The 22,960-nt window shown below is 40.5% G+C and overlaps 1 protein-coding gene across 1 annotated transcript; it reads right to left on the bottom strand.

Annotated features, from left to right (window-relative positions):
• Nucleotides 1-2,282: 2,282 nt before the first annotated feature.
• Nucleotides 2,283-3,254, bottom strand: LOC134535383 (putative endo-beta-N-acetylglucosaminidase). The gene has a single exon (XM_063374457.1). The coding sequence runs from the start codon at nt 3,252-3,254 to the stop codon at nt 2,283-2,285; it is 972 nt and encodes a 323-aa protein (XP_063230527.1).
• Between the last annotated feature and the right edge of the window lie 19,706 nt (nt 3,255-22,960).

Raw genomic sequence — 22,960 nt, 5'->3', positions numbered from 1 at the left:
AATAATTTGAATGGATTTATGACACAGATTTTTCTGCTTTATGCTATGTTAATTTTTTTTTTGCCGCTTGTGCATACAATACATAACAATCCTAGGTATTAGGACGAATACCGTTTGGCTTTCTTTAATACGGGTGTCCAGAAATGCCTTCAGAAGGGGACAGCTGTTGAAGCGGAGTGATCAGGTCGTTTCCCACCCAGGAGATTGGGATTGAATTCCCAGTGGAGTCAAACTCGGTATATCTTCGCAAGCGTAAACGTGGCCGACGTTGCATTAAGATAATATGTTTTTTCCGGCACGCTACCGTCCCCTCTCCCCTGCCTCCGCATTGGGTTCCTGTTCCATCTAACATTTCAATCTTCGTGCGTTCTAAGTACTTGGATGTTGGTTCCCGTTCCACGTCATTATTTTATATTTACGTTTAATACCGTTAAACTTGTAAACATTTGAATTACTGAACTTCAAAAAAATTAAAAATATATATACATATAGTGCATTCTTTTTGTATAACAAGATGGAAAAGTTGAATTTTCAACAAATGTTTTTTGCAGTATGTATAAGGAGATCCAAATGGAGTAAATACATAAAAAAATTGGCCTTGAAAAAAATCCTAGTGGCTACTGCGTGGTATTATTTAAACTTCTTTCAGAAAAAAATCATGTATAAGTCTTTTAAAATCATAAGAATTCTGAGGATTTTAAAAAAACTAGGTAAAATCCAACATTTTTTTTCCTTCTGAAATAAATTAAACCATATCACATTTTAGCCAGGTAAATTGACTTTAAATATAAAAAAGTTCTAGTTTTATATTCCGTTAAAATTTTTCTCATCCATACTGCACAAAAACTTTAAAAAATTTAAAACTTTGCCAGCTGATTATGAAAAAAAAAGTATGCGGTGTATAAACTTCTTCATCTTGTGAATGTTCAGCCACTCGAAAAGTCGACAAGATCAACCCTGTGGGATGTAAACATAACATAATGACCTGAAACGGGACATACATCCTTATATAACCAAGATCGTTTAGACATTATTTTAGGTTTTAGATATAAGTTTCTTTTTTTTTTCATGTTAGATAAATACTTAATTTTTTTTTAATGAATCTTGTAACTGGGATAACTGATTTTTTAAAAAAAATTAATGAATTTAACGCCATTGCTCATTTACGCTGGAGATCATAATAAATATCTCAAGAATAAAAAAATGATTACATAAACACACAAAGCACAAGTCAATATGTTTAATTCCTACATCACACTGAGGATTCCATGGAAGCAATTCTGTCCGGGGAAAAAAACATATCAGCACAGACGAACACAGTGGCTGACAACGACGAGTCTGTCGTGACAATAACGGTAAATAGAAACAAACCACAGAGATGGAAGACACAGTGTCAAACAGACGAACCCAACGATGATACTAAACAAAGATCTGCATATAATGTTTAGAAAAAGGACACAGTGCTATTTCTATACGTGGGTGTTTAGAATGATCAGGAACCAAGTCTGTTCTCTCTTCGCCCGGAATCCAGAGTGGAATGCTTGCGAAGAGTAGCTGAGAGAAATGCTGTCACGAACATTATTATTATTATTATTATTATTATTCTAATTATTCTATTGAGACCTCCGTGAAAACGACTCTCGCCATCAGCTCCAAAAATGACAATTTTCGCCGCCAACGCGCGCAAGAGGGGAAAAATATTTGTCTTGCGAAAAAAAAAAGAAGCGACGGCAAAGATGTCCGTTTTGTTATTCTTGCGTCATTTGCATTGCGGGCTCTTCACGACAGAGCGGAAGGGGGGGGGGGGGGACTGCATGTATTGGTGGGGGAGGAGGGGTTGAGAGAGGGAAGTGTCATCTCCGCGTGAACAGCGGAGGCGGAGGACAAACTTTGGCTCCTGTTTCAGTCGGCCCGGGGAGTGACGAGTCTTGGCGTGACGTCGCGCGGGTTGGCGTCGAATTTACGGCGCCTGCCTTCACCCCTCTCTCCGCAACCCCCTTCCTCCTCGTCCTGCGCCGTCATCGCGGCGTCGTGTGTGCTACCCCTCCCCTCCGACCATCCCTTCCCGCGCTTGATTTACCGTCCCGCACACCCCCCTCCACCACCTCTGCCATCATCGTCGCTTTCATCAACTCGCGGCTCGAGTGGCGTCTCCCAGCGTCGATTAGCGCGCGGCGCCGAGGCAGCGCGTAGCGGTGCGAGGCGCTCTGGTGGAGCACCCAGGCGCACTAGTGGAGCACCCAGGCGCGCTGGTAGAGCACCCAGGTGCGCTGGTGGAGCACCTAAGCGCTCTGGTGGAGCACCCAGGCGCGCTGGTGGAGCACCCAGGTGCTCTGGTGAAGCACCCAGGCGCTCTGGTGGAGCACCCAGGTACGCTGGTGGAGCACCCGGGCACGCTGGTGGAACACCCAGGCGCGCTGGTGGAGCACTAAAGCGCGCTGGTGGAGCACCCAGGCGCGCTGGTGAAGCACCCAGGCGCTCTGGTGAAACACCCAGGCACGCTGGTGGAGCACCCAGGCGCGCTGGTGGAGCACCCAAGCGCGCTGGTGGAGCACCCGGGCGCGCTGGTGGAGCACCCAGGCGCGCTGGTGGAGCACCCAAGCGCGCTGGTGGAGCACCCGGGCACGCTGGTGGAACACCCAGGCGCGCTGGTGGAGCACTAAAGCGCGCTGGTGGAGCACCCAGGCGCGCTGGTGAAGCACCCAGGCGCTCTGGTGAAACACCCAGGCACGCTGGTGGAGCACCCAGGCGCGCTGGTGGAGCACCCAAGCGCGCTGGTGGAGCACCCGGGCGCGCTGGTGGAGCACCCAGGCGCGCTGGTGGAGCACCCAAGCGCGCTGGTGGAGCACCCAGGCGCACTGGTGGAGCACCCGGGCGCGCTGGTGGAGCAACCAGGCGCTCTGGTGGAGCACACAGGCGCGCTGGTGGAGCACCCGGGCGCGCTGGTGGAGCACCCAGGCACTCTGGTGGAGCACCCAGGCGCTCTGGTGGAGCACACAGGCGCTCTGGTGGAGCACCCAGGCGCTCTGGTGGAGCACCCAGGCGCGCTGGTGGAGCACCCAGGCGCGCTGGTGGAGCACCCAGGCGCGCTGGTGGAGCACCCAGGCGCGCTGGTGGAGCACACAAGCGCGCTGGTGGAGCACCCAGGCGCGCTGGTGGAGCACCCAGGCGCTCTGGTGGAGCACCCAGGCGCGCCGGTGGAGCACCCAGGCCTTGCCGCTCGACGCCCGCTGCGTGGCTGCGAACACCGCCATCTTACCTCGAACCCCGACCACTGCGTGACGCACCGCAACCTTTGAGAATGAACACACAGTTGTTAGTGCGTCTGTCGCACCGCTGCTACGTTACATACCCACCACGTTAAACTAATAAGAATTTCGCGACTTAATTCAAACCATAACAAGTATTAAGTAATGCAAATATTTTAGTGCCAGGTTTTTTAATTTATGACAGCTGGGACTGTTAATTAGTGAAAACCCATTTGTAATGAACTTTAGCCGCGACGCACCTGAGGTTCCCGTGGCAGAGGGCGATCCCACGAAAATTCGCCTTCGCCTTTCACCGCGTGGAGTTGTAGGCAGACGCGCATGCGTGATCCCTGCCACAGTAACAGAGGCAGCGCACAGTCAATATTACCACAGGCAAACCATAAGATGCGGTGTAATGTATAGAAACACAGGCCTACTCTTAAGTAGGTTTTTTTTAACGAATGTGAACGGATGTATTTTTATTTATGGTAGGGCTAGTCTAGCATTACTTTTTATTATTATGTCAGTCTTTTAGTTTCTTTAATGTTTTTCACTATAGCGTGGTTTAATATTTAGTGTTAACCCGATATTTTACTTTTTTTTTAATATTAAAAAAAACACGAAACTTTTTTTTTGGAAAACCGGCTTAGTGTTGAATATTGTTCGTGTAAAAAAATAAAAATAAAAAAACTCTAGAAGAAAATAATCACCTGCATGTGAAAAACTCCCTGTCCAACTAGAAATCAAACCTGGGACCTCTCGCCCATGAACCAGTTTGACTGACAACCCGAGGTGAAGGCTGAATGTGTTGCATGGTGACCTCTCGCTGGGATGGACACGACAGACTAGACGCACTGCCTGCCAGGTGGGCAACAAACTTACCCCCCCCCCCCCCCCAAAAAAAAAATAAAATTAGAAATAAAAAAAATGTAAAAAAAATCTCACTAGCTCACTCACTTCGATAATTGCATAAAACTAGACAAAATTAGCAGAGAGAAACCTAAGGTAATATGAAGAGGGTTTGTATGGTCTCTAAAACTAAACCCTGAATTACAACATATAAAATATATTTTACAGTCTTAAAATTATAAAATATGTATATCAAGGCATAAAAACATATATTTAAATTACAACTCTCAATCTATTTATACTAGAGCCTGTTTGTAAATACGTGGTTCCAACAAGGTATAATATGCTTTGACATGACAAAAATTTAGAATTAAATAGTTGAATATAATAATTAAAGCGAAAAGTAGAAAAATCCAAGATGGCGGGGCCTAATCCCCCTTAAGAAACACGTCGTGCGGTGAAGTTCGGGCGGGATATTCAAGCAGGGACCCTAATATGCGAGGGCGACTTCGAGGCCTTCTGGTCTCTGGACAGCTGCGCCGAGCGAGGCACGGTGACTTCTCGGCTCGTGTGTGTGTGCGCGCGCGAGTGTCTGGCAGATGGAAGAGAGAGAGAAAAAAACAAAAAAAAATAAAACCTGTTTTTACTGGTCTGTATTTCGCCCCCGAGAGTTTCTGCTGCACTTCCAACCTCCCTCCTTAACTCCCTCCTCCCCCCCTCCCTACCATCTTTTTTTTTCTCCACCTCCGCCGAAGTGAAATATCTTCTTCCCCTTTCGCTTCTGCGGACTACATTCTAATGTGTTGTTCCCTCTGTTTCTATTGTGTCCCGCTGCAAGAAATATGGACTGGCCTGTGTTCGCAGATTCACGGGAATATAAAAGCGGAAAATTATTTCCTCTCTCTCTCTCTCTCTCTTCCCACTCATTTTTTATTTTTATTTTTCATTTCTGGCTCTAAACAACACGGTCTTCTCAGGTGTGCTGAAATTAAGTATATGGGGAAAAAATATTCTTTACAGCGTTGATATCGTAAAGTGGAAAATTCTCGATATGCTGATGGTGTCATTGTGGTGGAAATGAACCTCTTGGTTTGGTTCGTGTTTAACGTTAGAAAATGTGTAATAACAAAGTTCAGTACTGACACCATATATGATCTCAGCTTTGCAGAAGTTTTAAAGTGGCAAACTTAGGTGATACGTTTTGAAAGTTGGCGTCTAGCGTACTATAATTCTTTATTCCAAGTCAATAATTATTATGAATACGTTTAGTATTTTTTTAAGAACAAATTTCAACACAATGTTTGATAACCTTGAAATATTTCTCCATCGGAGAAATTCCAGTAGTGTATTTTCGCCAGAGTTGTGTTTATGCCAGAGAACTGTATCACTTAAGAATACTTTTGCTATTTAATGTAAGTTTCTTTGTTACAACATTTTTATTGTATTTAACGGACAGCATTTCTGAAGACCTTGCAATTTTAGTTGTTAACCTTAAATATATACTTTTTCATCGCACGGAGGCCATCCTTACTTCGCTTTCCCAATATTTCCTGAGATCTGACCAAACTTCAGATACGGTGGGAGGGTTACTTACTGATGGCGTATTCTTTCCCAAAGTCTGTGTTAGTTAGCAATCTACGTGCCATTATAAAGTACTTCTGCTTAATAATTTATGGTTCATAGTTCGTGAATTCCAATTAGAATTTTTTTCAGGTTTAGAGTAAGTAGGCATTTTTTTGGAATATATCTAGATCTGTTAAGAATGACGTCGGCTTCGTGTTAACTGATTCTCATTGAGTGTCCAATCGCGCTTGAAAACGCCTGTGGACAAGCACAAGTAGCATGTTTGAAAACTTGAAGAAAAAAAAAACAAGAAGTTACAGCTGGAATAAGTTGAATCCTTGATATTCCTGTTCCGTATAGCTGAGTAGACATGCTATCGCCTCTAACAACTTTGCTGTTGATGTGACCCTAAGTCCTAGAAGAAAAAACTTACTGGCCAAAACTTACTTCAACTGACGGTATATTAGGACTACTTGAGAGTGTTCAGGTTGTATGTAACGCACTGTACTTTTTTTTTAATTACGGTGATATCGAAAGGGGAGGCTCTAGAGTTACATTGTTACGGAATCTCGCCTTTCTCACGCCACGGAGACGCCCCTAATGGGTTGGAGATGAAAGAACACAGGCACAGAGCACAGAGTCGGCAGGGAGAAAAGTAAAAGAAGAGAGAAAGTTTTGCGGGGTGGAGGGTGGGGGTTTGATGAAGTAGAGAGGGGAGGGAGAGGGAAGAAAGATGGCCGCGGACAGAAGTATCAAAAGGAGTTTTTCCCTGAAGAACCGGGGAGACGGGAAGGCGCGGTGGGAAGAAACGCCAGATTCTGGTTTTCAGTTTCTCATTACATTTACGTGCTTGTTTCGAGTTTCATAACTGGAGCGTCGGTGAAATAGGAAAAAAAAGGGGGTAAAGGGGAGGAGGGATGCCACAGATACGCCACTCTGTTTTTTTCCACGGTGTTTTTTTTTCCTTTCTTCCGCGTGTTCCAAACCACCCTCACCCGGCTGCAATCCCTAAGCGGGCAGAGACAAGCCAGCCGCCGCAATCATTTTAGCGCGTCCCGGGTCTCTCAGGGAAAGCAAGTCAGGAAGAGTTATGGCTGAAACATGCGCGGGTGCTGGGAGGGAAGGGGGGGGGGGTTGATAGAAACTGCACGCAAACCCCTCGTGCGTCACGGGAACTAGGCCTCTCCGCTGTCTGCCCAGAACAAAGGGACGTCCCCACATGCATTTCTACCCTTCCTGTCCTTAATTAGAGAGGAAACTTATACCCGCTCCAAAGTATTAATTTTTCCTCAACGGTAAGAAAAAAATATTTTTTTATTCCTAGCAAACAATTTATTTTCCAAATTATTAATTAGTTTTTATTGGGTTTTCATTGAAATAAGAATATTTAGAAACTTCAAAATGATAATAATGTTAATACTGTATAGTTGTAAGACGCCTAAGCCGCCCGTAGAAAAATTTTGGATACAAAAAAAAACCTTTAATTTAATAAGTAGATAGAAAAATTTCCTTTTGGCACAATGCTATTCTTAAAGGACTACGACATTGTGGTGGCTTCTAGTGGTGGCTTGCCAGTCGTGAGGAATCGGCCAAGTTCGGGCGTGTCCGCCGCTCGCTGACTATGATCGGGAGGTTGGCGGCCATTTTAGATGACGCGACATCCGCCATATTGGAATCCACTATTTTGAAAATCCGTAATTATTAAGCTAGAAATTCGGGGAAAAAATTCCATAAATATTTAAAAATTCACCCATTAATTTACTGAATTTCTAGATGCATTAAGTTTAATTTAGGTAAAATATACTTATTTAATAAAATATGGGACACTTATTTAGTAAAACGTAGTGAAAAATAGAACAAACTGCTTAATTTACTCATTCACCAGCTGCCAGTAAGCTGTCGATGCCATCTTGGCTGCCATTATGGAAATTTGTAATTAACAACCTAAAAATTCGTAAAAAAATATAAAAATCCTAAAAATAAAGCTTTAATTTACTGATTGAATCGATCATTCCTGTACTTGGTTCGATCATTGCTCTTTGCAAAAAAATATAACTTCGGATCAAAATTGTTTATTTATTTTAATTTAACACTGAAGTACATGTTCAAGGAAAAAAAAATACAAATAAAAATTTATTACATAAATTTTACAAGTACACAAAGTGTACAATTGGAAGCACAAAAAAAAAAGAAACACATTTTACGAAAACGACGTACATTATAGAGTTCGCAACAACATAAGCATGCTACAATTCAAATGTGCTTTAACATATATTCGCCATAATTTCAATCCTATCATTAGCACTGTAAAATTGACACAACAGTGGTTGGTAGATTCTCGTTTGCAAGTGGAGGCCAACAACTTGAATTATATTAAACAGATAAACGCGGACGACACACGTGGCTAACTAAGCCACGGCTCGTTACTTTGTCACTGAAAAATGCCGAAACTATCGGCCTGATCAAAATATGACGCTATACCCTCATGCATATTATCTTTGCGCCACGGACTCGGCAGCAATGCTAGGAGGAACAAGTTAGCAAAGAGCAATGAAAACGTTACACTGTAAGCGCTTGAAAACAGAATTAATAAAGCGTCACAGAGTCAGTCAGTGAGGCAGTGATGAGCGTTTTTTTATTATTTATATATTGTGTTAAATTGTTTTCAAAACAGTGGTGTATTTTAAAACTGTTTAATTTACTTGTACACAGGGATACTTAACTTATGAATATTCAGAGATAGATAAAATAAAGAAATATATTATTATTTTCATTAATTTTTGAAACTTTTTCAAATGTGACATTTTTTTTTTCATCCGCGTACAGGTGCGCGATTGAATTAAACCAGCACAGGGTAACTCTTCTGTAAAAGCGTATTACCGATACGAGAAAAAAATTCTTTAACCTGTTCCTTCTCTCTTCGTATGCGCCACGGAACTTGCTAGGCCTATTATTCACTCCTTTGTTTCCTTTGCTGGCGTGGCTTCTGACAGCAGTTCGAGGTGGTTTAAGGTGGCGTAAGAAAATAATGAGCGTGGTACCTCGGTGGGGCTAACTAAAAGTTGCAAACAGGCGCGTAAAATCAGTCGAGGACTTGAGTAGCGGTTCTATTTGCTACAACTTGAATACATTTTCTTTCTTTTTCTGTTTTACGCTCGCTACTATAAAGAAACAAGCTTGTTCAGAAAGAACATTTTTTTCTCTCTACAATTACTTTCGCTTCACACGAATTCAGCATCGCAACAAACCTCAATCTCTCATTCATAAACAGCACAACTTATTACATAGCCTGTGACCAGTCAAATCATAGCTATATAAACATATGCACATATTTGCGGAACCTTAATCGTTAAGTTGTGTTAAGTAGATAATTATAAATTACTCCTAATCATCCAGACTTCTCTGGTCAGTTTTGGTGTGATGTTAGTGGAACATAAGTAGTGCAATAATTTGTTAAAGTTCCCAGGCCCATATAAATACTAGCTTAAGTACCCGGCGTTGTCCGGGCTAAACCACAACCCTTAAGAGCTGATTTTCTGTCAACCTAGTTCTCAGTTGATGGCAATGCATTGTAAGGAACATCACTGCCGAGTTTAAGTCTGTAGGAAATTAACTTAAAAAACGGGAGATTTTCATCTTTAAAAGCCCCCCGCATAATTTTAACGCAGACGAAGAATGAATGGACAAAGCAATAGCCGTTTCCATGTAAACGAAGGAAGCATTAATAATGATGCATTAATGCCAAGGTAATTTTCGACCAAAAAATAGAATTTTGAATTTTAGATGAATTTTCCAAAATGATGAAACAAGCGTTATTTTATTTCTTTTGGAGAGAATATTCACAAAATTTCATCATCTAAACTTTAAATTATTGTTTCTTCATATAAACTGTACCACCCCTTTTCACCCCTTTAAGGATGAAATTAAAAAACAATTCTTAGTGCTCATCTAAGTTACTCAAAGACGTGCTGTGCAAAATTTCACGTTTCTAGATCCTGCGATTTAAGCTTTGCGTTGTATGTCAGTCAGTGTTGGACTTTTATTAACTAGATTTACTCGTGTTTATGGTATAATGATATTCTTTCATTGTGTTCACAAGAAAAAGGATCGCAGGCTTCCGCGGCCATTGTTACCAATTCACACAGCTTCCCTGAAGATGGCGACTACTAAGCCGACCAAAACCTCGGTGACTTTTTCACATTCGACGCGGCTAGAACTAAGAAGCCAAGTTTTCTCGAGAAAATGAAAGTTTTTTTAAAATTTGATGCGAACGTTGCTCAGCTGCGATTTCAGTTTCAAGAAAATTGTTGTGACTGCTTTTATTATCCTGTGAGCAGTTTAAAGTAGCCAGCGATATTACACTGTGAATCTCGGTGACAACTGCTACAGTGTTGCTTCATAAACAGTTATGAAAAGGTCAAACGAGAAAACTGAAAACTTACGGTTTCAATTGTCAGAATGAAACTGAAAATAATATGAATGAGGTCAGGTCAAGATCAGGAATACAGTATACAGAAAAAAAAAATTGTTTGGACTTTAGCAGAATTTTTTTTTGAAAACCAGAAATAGTTTGTAACCTTACAAGAAAAAATATAGTAAATTTGTTCAACACATTGCTATAGTCATTTCGGCATTCATCAAATACTTTTTTGGAAATGTCGCAATTACGAAAATTGGCGCATAATTTTAAATTTTTATTTATGTTTTATAAAAGCATAATCTTTTAAACCATGAAAATGATAATCGAATATTGAACGATTGGACTTTATTTTGTTTTATTGTTTTATTAACACGCACAAAAATATTCAACTATTGGGGGTACTGAGACAACACAAATCATACATTCATGGGCAATAATCAGAACACAGAGTTACAGAGAACATTTGATTTTTTTTTTTGTGGCGAAACAGTTGCTCTCATGTAAATTTACAAATGTACACATATCTGTAATTTTACGCGAATAATTTCAGTTCCAGTTACAAAAAAAACTACTACAGAGGATACCCGCAACCCTAATGCAAGTTGTGGGTAGCGTAACGCAGGTCGTCTGATGGTTATAGACCGCGCCCGCCTCCAGACAAGGTCCTGCGCTGCGGGTGGCATATTGAGCCCGCTTCAGGGGCTGCGCGCTCCGCGGGTGGCATACGCCGGGGTTACCCCAGGGGCAAGGACGGAGGGAGGTTTTTTTTTTTTTCCCCTGTAGGAGGGGGTTTCGCGAGGCGCGCAGGGTTTATTGGACAGGCGGGCGCGCGCATGCGCGCACATAAACAGCGCCGCGCCGCGGGAGAAGCGCGCGATTTTAATAAAGCCATAAACAAAGGTCTCTCGGTGCCACGCCGCAGCAGGTGCACCAACCTTGTCCTACCGCCCCCCCCTCCCCAACCACCCCTCACGCACCGGGAGTTCGCACGACGCGATGCAGTTCTGTCAAAACAAAAAAAAAATACATATATAAATGGGCTACATGCCTAAAGAAAAAAAAAAAAACACCGCACGAAATGTCGATCGGGCCGTTAAATGATAATTCACTCTCATCATTTTAACGTGCAGGCAAACAGTGTTAAACTACGAAACCAAAATTCGGAAACATTTTAACACGCTATTATTTTAAAGTATCACACTTATATTTATTGTATGCGGTGAATTGTCTAACACATAACAGCGTTAATGATTTTTAAAGAACATGTGAATTCACAACTACTTAGTTAAAACAAATAACACCTATAACAAAGGACATTAAATTGAACTTACAAATACAAAAATAGCAAAATTGAAAATATATATAAGCTGCATTAAAGTAGCCTATAAGATATATATTAACAAAATTAAAATTATATTAGAAACTAAAATTATTGAAGAAAATATTTATAAAGAGAAAAATCTTTAAAAATCTAGCTAAATCTATAATGTTTAACTATAATAAAACAAAGTTTTAGACAAAACATTTTATAAAGCAAACTAAAACATTAATCTGTCTAAAAATACTAGCACACTTTCTAATTATAGTTTACACATAAAACCCCGTGTTCAACCACACACATCACTAATAACATCGCTAAAAAGCAAGCTTCAACACAAATTTTAATAACTATATATAAATTTATGCATAATTATATTAAAATATTTTTTTATTCGAATAGCCAAATGAAAGAGGAGAGAATAGTTTAAACATGTTTTTTTTTTTCATTAAAAAAATTAATTGTTCTGTGCATTTTAAAGAGTCCGTAATTCGGTGCATACTAAACCCCTACCTTTGTTGTGCTCCCACTTTCGGTTTGTATTTTCGTGAACGTGGGAAGGCAAAGGTTTTATCTTCCTGTTAACACCTGGCAGAGACGAGACAGTATACATCTGCCTCACAGGCGTATCATTGTCACCTTCCCAATGCACACGGTGCGACATTGAAGTCATTCCATACCCTTGGCCAAGCACACCAGCTTACATCATAAATTGCACTGGACGAACTTACGTCTTGAAGGAAAAAAGTTAAGGGACGGAAAAAGAGAGACTATTTAGTGCATTTTTTAAATTTACAAATTTAAGGCAGATTTGCACAAACAGTGCATATTTATCTAAATGGATTAATTCTTTCTCTTTCCTCAAGCCCCGATAAGAGTTCACGAAAGCGTGCGAAGAATCATTAAGTTTTTTTTTATTTTTTTCCATGTTTCGTATAGTTATGTAAAAATTTTTCCATCTCCAGCTGTTTTCACAGAAAACTCTCTTCGTTTTATTCACACCAAACATGTTCAAAATGGAGCCTTTTGTTTTCACTTCAAACCTAGCTAAATCATGAGAGTTTGGGAAAGGAGAGTTGGAATTCTACAGCATATTTATTCTCCACTCCAATCGGTGGTTAGAACTGTATGTAACTATATAAACAAACCTGGTGCAGTCAGTTTAGGGTCAAAATTTTTCAATCGCAATTCTCAAGTACGTTTTTGAGTTGGATCTAGATCGAAATATCACCATTATAGAGCCTACACACATGCGTGGTCCCTTTCACACGCATTTCACCCCTTCCCTCTTCGCGAGGAGAGGCCAGACTTATCTCCTGAAACATTACGTTCTCCTTGGATACACCCCCTCGCCCCTCCGTTTAAATTCCCTTTCCCCCTCCCCTCGTACAGGCACCTACTGAGTTTCTTTCCACGACTTTTTATCTTTCTTGGCAAACTGCCCTCTTCCCCCCCCCCGCCGTGGATCACCATCCCCCTGCCGGAAAACAGCATCTCCAAGATTTTAATTATTTCCAAAAGTAAAATAAAAAATGGATACGGTCATTGAATACCGATCACAAGTCTCGTTCCGTGGCTATAAATAAAACGTTATCTGAGGAAATAATTAATTCAAGAGACGTTTTCTTGCACGGGGTGTCGCCTGGTTGCATTTAGTCGTGTTGAATCCAGTGGTCTAGTATTTTGTCGACGTTTTCTTTTTCTATCGATACTTCATGGTTTTTTTTCTTAACTGCTGTTCTCGGTACGACATTATAAAACAGATAACGATTTCAGTCAAAATAGAGTCATTGTTTTTTTCCTGCTTATTGTTTGGTAATAATTTCAACACATTCTTGACGCTTCTTAATAAACTGCTTACGGTAACTCACTAATAATTGAAATGCAATTTTGCAAAGATATACTCATATGTTTTATATGTGATTTTTTTTAAGCCTTCAAAATTCTCATGCGAATTAGTGATTTCATGGTTGAATCAAAATGATTAAAACATTAACTTTGTGCGTTGAATTAGGGAAGGATGTGTATTTCTGTTTTAGGTAAAGTTAAAATGTTTGTAGTGTTCCTACACAAATTGGTTAAGTGAGAATTTTTGTTGATGTTGTTGGCTGATGCTATGTTTTTAAAGCAGGCATTATGTTTAGGGAACGAAAAAATTCGCGTATTCGTTCAGCGATATAAAAATATTTACAAAATATTATGCCTGTATTGTAATGCCTCTATTGGCGCACAGTTTATAGGGACTACTCGAGGCCAGAGAGAAACCATAAACTGAAGAATTACCGTATCACAGAGAAACAAGGCGAGATGTCTCGCCAGTCTGCAGCCAATTAGCAGGTGACATTTTCCCGAGTGTACACAGGACTGTGGATTCTATCCTAGAAGTAATTGAAAAAGCGAATTTTTCCGGTCCATAATTGTGTTTCGTTAGTTTTTATTATTATTTATTTATTTTTTCAGTTCGTTTCCATCGCGCGCCGGCAGCTACTGCAGTCGTGCACATGCGCGGTGATCCCTCCCACGGATTAGATTGTCGTTTCTTCTCCCTCTCTCTCTCTCCTTCTCTCCCCTCCCTCGGTGCCATAACCACTTCCCCTTTACCCCCTCCCCTACACACACACACACTCGCAAACCCCAGTGCTGTGCCAGTCACGTGCAGCTGTGTGACGAATACATTGCCCGTCGCTGCTTGCATTATTAAACATTTCTCCCCTCCCTCCATTTCTCCCCTCCACACGTCTCCCCGTCACACTTCTTCCCCCCTCCTCGCCATCCCTTCCCCGCGGAGTGGGGAAATGAGCACGTGCAGAAAGCTCCGCTTGTCCCTATGCAGTAGAGGTAGTGAGGTTGGCATCATTGTCCGTGGGGGGGGGGGGGAAGTGAGAGAGGGGGGAGGAGTGTCCCGGACAGAAGGACTGGACTTACGAGCGAGAGGTTTACAATCGAACTACCGCAGCAGTGAAATACATACATTCAGTCGCCTCCGTTTTCTCGCCGGACGTTTGTGAATCCAAAGATAGGGTGGGATACTCCGTATTCGCTCGTGTGTACAAAGGAGTAGATATCATATTTTATTCTTATACGATATTTTTGACCCCACCCCCCACCCCCTCCGAAATCGGGAATACTGTTCACCATAGAAAAATTTTAAGGTGCTTTTCAACTAGGGGACAATTTTAAATAACACAACCAAATATTCAAATAGGTTCTTGATTTTTTCTTATGTCTGATTGTAGACTTGCTATTAAATGAAGTTATGAGACTAACAGGAAATCTTATTTACTTCTACAAATAGTTTTTTATAATACAGTCATTTTAATAGTTTTACGTGAAATAAATGCATTTATTAAAACGATGTAATATATTAATCTGGGGACATATTAATAGGATTACAACACTGAAATGATACTGAACTGAAAAATAAACTTTAGCGTACATTTAAGAAATACTTTGGATAAACTTTTAAAAATGTAGATGTGGAGTGACTTTTCGTTAACACAAACTATAACAGTGATAGTTTCTTTAACTGGAGTGTCAGAACCTTAGACGGTTTTGAGATTTGGGACATTTAGTTGTAGAATTGTGTAAAAAATTTAAAGTAGTTAGAATTATTTAAGAGCTGTAGTAAAAATTGTGGCGAAAAACAGCCTAACGAGAAAATAATGCAACATACATTTATATTAAGCGTAATAATAAAATTCTGAGTTCATTTTAACTGTGGGCTGGACTTCAAAGACATGCATGGTCCATACCTCTTGCTGGTTGTACATCTAGTAAAATTGTATCTGAGAAAATAATTGTGTGTTGAATTCAATTGATTTGCCTTTTTTTTGGTCTTCTATGGACCCAGATCCTTGTAGGGCGCACTAAACTACCATTTTCTCAGCGAAGACACGCGTGAAAATGAAATCATATTTTTTTTTCTTGTTTTTGACAATACGTGCGTTTACAAATATTTTTGATGCGTAACATCTTCGCTCTCGGTATACGGTATAATTTGGTGGGAGTAATTTTGCGAATGGAACGAAAGTCAAGGAACGTAAATGAGTATCGACAACTGTGCTGCCATCTGTGGCTGGAGTAGTAAACCAAAGTTAACGAAGACAAAGGGAAACTTACAGTGTTGACTGTTTAATAAATGCTAACAAGGTTCGCAGTGTTAAAAAAATTTTTTTGGTAGACTATCAGGTCCAAAGCTAGGGTTTAGTATATTTTTTCATGTCTTTTTCTCTTTTATCGGAGCGGTATCATTATATAGTTACGCATTTCGGTATGCAGATGAAACGATACAATAGTCGACGTAGCTGCTCCGGGAGCGAATACTTGCGGCAAGTTCGGAAACTACTTGTTATTCGCCTCCAGAAATGTAGTTGAAAACACAATTATTTGCGTGTATTCATCATGCTCGGCATTATTTTAAAGAATTATACGTTAGATTACGTGTCCAAGTGGATTTGCTACGTGAGAGCACATGAATATGCTCGTTACCGAAGTTGGTTAGATGTCGCACACCTCTGGCAGGCGTTGACAGACCCGCTCACAATTTTGTTTTCTAATCTGGAACTGTATGCATGTATGTGGAAGACCGCCACTTTTTTGCCGGCGCGTCGGTCGGAGCTGTCCTAGGGAAAGGAAAGGCAGGAAGGCACGCGGCTCTTTGAAGTTTGGCGGAGCCTCTGACCCTCCCTCCGTCACGCAACACCTCCTTTTACCCCCTTACCGCCCCCCCTTCACCACTCGAACCCTTCGATCCCGCAAATCCCCTTATCCGAAAACCTGCCGCGTCCCCAGACGCCGTTAAGCACCCGCCTTCCACCCTCACGTAGGGGTTAGGGCCGGTCGTGTTGGGAACTGCCGTCGCCGGCGGAGTGTGTGTTCCGACCGCTTGGTGCCAGATGTCCCTTCAACCAGAACCTCCCCTCACCCCACCTTCCTCCTTCCACTCTTCTCCTGCCAACGAAAACCTGCTCGACCGACATACACCTCCCCTCCCCCCCTCCTCCCCCACCAGTTCCTCCTTTCGAAACGTGACAGCACGTCTCGCAGATGTTTCGCGCCTCCCAAGTTCACGGTCAGCCGCCTTGGGATTATGTTGTGTCCGGGACGTTCTCAGGTAATTTTGAATTGTTCGAACCCGACAGTTCTTCTCAGCGTGAAAAACCTTTATTTTATAAATAAACTAGCTGAGTACCACCCTCTTCACTGGGTTTATTTTTTAGGAACAGCTGTGTCGTTAATTCTGGTACATTTCATTATGTAATGCCCGGTATGCGTTGCTATGTCTCCTTGATTTTTTTGAAAGCATCTCTTTCTCTATCTTTCTATATGTCCCTCTATAAATATCACTATATTTCTCTATACATAAATCTCTATATCTCTTTATCTATATATCTCTCCATATCAATCTCATGTATCTTTATATCCCCACTCTATCTCTATACCTTTATTTCTCTATGTCTATATCATCCTATCTATGTATTTATTGTAATATTTCAGCATCACAGAGTGCTTAAACTCTATATTTCATCTTTTTTTTACGTTTTCAATCGACGTTGCTAAGCTACAGGACGATATATGATTTGTTTACGGGTACAAAAACTTTGTTTACACGACTGTTTAAAATTTCAAACATATTTTAATTCATTTAAGAGACATTGCCATACTACAGTTCATCTAATTTATTATTTTATTGATATTTATGATTCGTTAATAGTCGTTTCCGTTCGATTTCCTGGACAGCGCCTTGTGATTGGCTGAGACTTGTCGGTGCCTCTAGCGAAGCGCCTGGCGCAGGGAATCATGGGAAATGGAACGTTTTCGACCGTTTGTGATAGTGCAGCTTACCGTCAGGTGCTGACGTAAGCGTTAAATTACAGTTAAATATGCGTGTGCGGGCGCGTCTGTTGTGTGTGTCATTCCGCGAAAGTGCACCGAACATTGTGTGCTAAAATATTTCGCACAATTCACCTACGTATTCGTACAGTGAGTATCTGTATGTGTGGTCCAGAGTCCTACGTCCAGGTAAGCCATCTTGGAAAAAAACGTTAATTTTTTTAGTGACGCTGAGTGATTATAGGCTTAATTACACCACTGGAACAGAGTACTCAAACAATTTGTTTACAAATTTTGCTATCGTTCCCCGAGGCCTATTATCTAGCAAAAAAAAAAAAAAAAGCACACACACATTCAGGCGAACATAGGCAATCACAGGACAGATGTTTTGAGTGTAGAATTTGATGTTCTTCGGCGCTGAATTAGCCAGAATTTACTATAAAAATACACTGAGATTTAAAATTACAATTAACTGTGACATTTTAAATGTGAAATTCACTGACTTTTGTACAGGCTGTGTTCGACGTATCTGGCAACACTATTATTCTTTTGTCTGTGTTCCAATTTTTGTTTCATGAATAATTTTTGGAATGGTCTATGGTTATTATAAACTATATTTTTATTTATATCAGGCAATAAAATTAAAAAAAAATAATAATTAAATAATCTAAAAACAGTTCAATAATATTACGTGAATAAAAACGTTAAAATTTTCTGTCCCTAGAAACATATCATCAAGGATTATAATAATTAACCTTATAAAAATAGCGATATTTTACTTTAGTATACAACTATTAACTTTATTTTAAAATATTTATTAAATATTTTAAAATGATTAAAACTATTGGTTATTGTTTGTTAAAATGTGTAGTCTAGATGAATGAACATTAGTTATTTGCATAATATTATAATTGTTTCGAATCTTCTCAATTTATGTCAGATCAGTGTTGATTCACAAACATTTTATTGACGCTAAAATTACTTTTTTTAAGTATTTTTTATTTTCGTTATACCATTTTGTGTTTTTAAATAATAATTAAAATATTTATTAGTATTTACATTTTTGTTTTTATTCCAAATCATTTTGATCATAAAATGTCTCGGTAACAGTAACTAAATTTCCCTTCACTCTTAGTATCATAGTAACTGAATTTAAACTGTGAAATCATCTTGTCAAAAATAGGAGCAATGGGAAATCATAGTTAATATTAAAAATGTATGGAATTACATGCATGTTGATATTTCACGTGCTGCTAGCTCGTGTTGAACACCCAACAAAGTTATCATTATTCTGTGTGCTCACACAAAAATTTGAAAAATAATTCATTACACACGCAGCGCACCAGCGAGCGAAGGACTCGCCTTTCGTAAACGAAATGCATTTTTGATTCAACGTGTCACGAGTTCACAACAGACAAAACGTGTATTTTTTTTGTTTTGTTTTTGTTTTTTCCTGTTGTGTGTTCGTCGCACGTGGGGGCGCATTAAAATTTTGAGCATTTCTTAATGGATGCTCCCGTAAACTCACTCAGAACTGCATGAAATATGAAAATGTAATATCGCAAGCTGTCATGGCGCGTGTCTGCCGTAAACCGCCTTATTGCATCCCTCGCGGAGGGGGAATAAAATATAATTCCAATTTTTTTTTGGGATTGTATTCATAAAACAATGAAACGCGGGTTATTGCTTAGTTTACTGATTTAAACGCATTGAATTTTTACCCCGAAACCTCGATATTACACATAAAATTATTTTAAAACCTATCTTAATTTAAATTTCTTCTGAAATAATAATTCGCACACGTGGTAAAACTAGTGATCGGTCCAATCCAAATCTCGAATTCAAATCCAAGAGAGTAAATACTTCGAATATACCCTTGGAATCAAAATATATGTGCCAATGGTCAAAAATAGAATAATGTGCAATTAATAAAAAAATATTATCTATGTTGTTGAAATAGTCTACCCTTTAAATGCTTATTTCACAAACTGAGTTTCCATAATAAATTTTGTAACAGGATAAGTATGAAGAAAAAACCATAATCAAAAAATTAGTAACATTATTTATATAATTACATGAAAAAGTATAATATCTTGGGAAACGGTAACAAAATAAGAATGAAGAAAAATTTTGAACTAGTAAACTTCAGTGGTTATCAGTTTAGAATTTTTTAATTTACTTCATTACCTTTAATATTTTTCTTTGAATCTTTTTCCTCGAATATCGAATCCTTCGAATACTAAGGATTTGACGGTATTCGAGGATTTGAGGATTCTATTTTCCCGTCCAATAATTAAGAGCCTAAGCGAGTCGTTGTGGCACTTTCCTTTCTTTGAAGCATCGCCTGGCCCTGGCGTAGAACTCATTACTTGGTCGTAGCTTGGACACGTGTCGGGAGAACAGACAGCATCCAGACAGCTGTCGGAGAGAGCGGCCTTTTGCTTTTTTAACTTTTACCCTACTGGCCCGGCGGGGGAGAATTTTTGCTATTTTCGGGCTCTTCCCTAGGCCGTAGAGAGGGAGGAAGAGAGAGAGATAGAAATACTCGTTCCACGCTTTCGGCGGAGCCGAACTGGAAATAGCGTCGTTGCGTTTCTCCCGGCGTTCCGATGCCCTAACGGTGTCACGTCAATGGCATGTCCTCCCTTTCACCCCGACCGACCCCTTTCTCTATCTCTCTCTCTCTCTCTCTCTCTCTCTCTCTCTCTCTCTCTCGCCGTCGGCGCTGCTGTCACGTCACCACCGCCCGCCCGCTGACGGGGTGTGGGTGGTAGCGGTTGGCAAAGGAAGGAGGGGGGAAGGTCGTTCGTTCTTCGACGACCGACGACGTGGAATGGGCCGTTCATGTCGATCAATGCAAACACTCAGAGTGGCGGCGGAAGAGTGAGGGGGTGGTGAGGAGGGAGGTTGGGCCGAGCACCCCCGCGAACCATTACCTCCCCCCCTCCCCTCCTTCCCAGAGTTTGCGCATTGCCGAAATCTCCCCCCAACCCTCGGAACCCCCTTTTCCCGTTCTAAAACCCACGCGACTCCATCAACCCATCCTCTTTTTCCCTTCTCAACCCAGCGGGCTTCTCCACTATGCAGCACTATTCCCCCCCTTTTTTTTTCGTTCGCAGCACCCCGGAAGGGCGCGGATAAGAGAGAGAGGGGAAGGGGGGTTGACGCATCAATCCAGCACCCATTAACTTGCGCCTAGTCGTCAAAATAAGGGCCCCACCCCCCTCTCCACGCGGAAACCCGTTGCACCCACGAAGCTTCTTTCCGAACCTTCCCGCTCGCGAGCTGCGGGACATCGACTGGTTTTACGGTTGCTCGTAACGACCTACCCTGGCCCCCCTACCCCTGGAAACCACTCGCCGGAAGAGCTGTCCTCACGGGCCTCCTGACGATGACTCCTCCCGGGGTGGGTGACGCTGTGACCCGCGACTGTTAGGGTTTAACTGTCCACGACCCCCTCCCCCTGATCCCCCTCCTCCTCACGTCCCGGGGGTGGACCGAGCGCGACACTTCGTTTACGAGACGGGCGGTTGTAAGTAGAGAGAAGTGGTCGGTTCTGCACCACTCGGAATATCTCTCACCCGCATTAAAGTTTTTTGGCTTGATAAAGCTGTTTTTGAGTTTTTTTTAATGTAACATCAACAACCAGGTTCAAGGGACTGATGTTTTGTCTCTTATAAAATACACGCCGCATCACAAAAAAAATAAAATGACACAAATAAATAAACAAGTATGTGTTCCCAAGATTTGTAGCTTTAGCTACGCTGGAGATATAATTAAGAGCCCATTTACTGCCTGAGTTGTTAAGTCAAAATTCATTTAATTTTATTTGATTTAAAAGAAATTTTTTATGATCAATTGGCAAGGAATCAGGCGTTTAATTAGCAAAAATATTTTGTTCTGTGATGAAATGTTATGTTACCAATATTTATTATGTTTGTAACAGTGATCGCGTGTGTGTGTTGTAATGTGCTAGGCGTCGCAGACAGTTAGTTGGTCGTAAATTTTCGTGCGGTGCCCACACGTGCCTTTCTTACGCGCTCCACTCGTGATTGCGGGAAACCGTGGCGCGGACATAATCAACTCTTGACTGCACGAGGGGGGGTGGAGGGTAGAGGGGAGAGAATCAGTTTGCATTCATCGCGGCGCATACGGCAGTAGGAATTCACCATACGTGGCCGCAGCATTCCGACCCGTGCAGAGGCGAATCACGTGCTCTGGTTCGAATCCCATTTCAGCCATCTTGAATTCGGATTTCCACAGTATGTACATATATTCTGAAATCACTACAGGAAAATACTGGGATGGTTCTTCACTACAGAACAAGAGGAATTCCTTCCGGTTTTACCTTGGCTTATGTTCGTTGTATGCATTCGCCTTTGATGACTTCACTTTAGACGCATGGCCCACAAAAAATAAAAATAAAACTTCTTTTCAACCCTTAATGGGTTTGGTAAAACATGAAAAATCATCCACCCAGTCGGAATGGAAATCAATTTCCTGAGGTTCAAGGCTATAGCTGCCCGTATTGTTTGAGGAAACATTTTGGACTTGACATTTTATAACACAATCATTTACTGTAAAAGTTTATGACTAAAGATCTCTTTTAGACCCGTTATCTAAGTTGCTTTCAATGCAATTAATTTACAATATAACCTTTATACACAATACCTAAAACAATTATTGCATGACCGAACGACTATTTTTGTATATACAATGCCGGATATTGGTTGGACACATTAAAATAGCAATCGTTCATTCAATTTAGGTCAGTTTATTAGCCTTCGAAAATAAAAACACACTCTTAGTAGTTTACCGATATTTTTAAGTTCGCTTTGGCTGGCTGAGGCTCAGTGGTAGTCACAAGAACATTTCAATAGGACCACTGAGTGTGTGAAAGAACAAAAAATTACAGATAATGTTCAGTTTAAAAATTTGTTGTATTTCATTCATCAAGTACACGTGTTAGATAAGCCTTATTGCTGATAGCCACTTTTTCGCAGTGTTTATGATCGAGAGAATCTCATACACAAGCAATATTGTTTATTTAATTAGTGCAACGTATGTGGATAAGAGAGGCGAAATGTGCAGAACAATGTACTCACGGAAATTTCCGCTTACTTTACAGTATCGCAGATAATAATATTGTTTTATTTATCAAAACACTTAACAACTTTAATAAAACACTTAGCTATTGTTACTTATAGGCAAAATCCTTGTTTGCACATACAATTTAGTGGATTAAACACCACATAATACCGTAGCACTACTCCATATTGAACGCTAAAATGTATTTTTTTTTAAATAATTTAAAATGTTCTTGAATTAACAAAATTTTACTTCCTGATTAACTAGAAATGCGTGAGATTAAACGTTTTCACAAATCAATATAACAATAGAAACTGTCAACAAATATGAGATAAGTGTAAAATAACACAGATTTAAAATAAAAGCATAATTTAAGTGTTACATTTCATAATATAAAATTATTTTAGTTTACAAATATCATTAACAATAGTCCTGAGAGGGGTCTGCGCATTGCGTTGACATTCGAAAAACAATGGTCATAGAGTTGTCGGTTTCAAAGCAAAAATACTGTTTATAAAGTCATAATAAAATGCAGGAAATAAAAATTATTAAATAACATGTGCTAGCAGTTGTTTTACAGTGCGAAATGACTGAATTTAGATTGGAAGTAAGTATAAGAGCTATACATTAGGATATTTTTCT

The sequence above is a fragment of the Bacillus rossius genome, chromosome 8, assembly GCF_032445375.1.
Source record: "Bacillus rossius redtenbacheri isolate Brsri chromosome 8, Brsri_v3, whole genome shotgun sequence".
Classification (NCBI taxonomy): Eukaryota; Metazoa; Arthropoda; class Insecta; order Phasmatodea; family Bacillidae; genus Bacillus; species Bacillus rossius.
The sequence above is the reverse complement of the archived record's forward strand: the minus strand, read 5'-3'. Positions and strand labels throughout refer to the sequence as shown.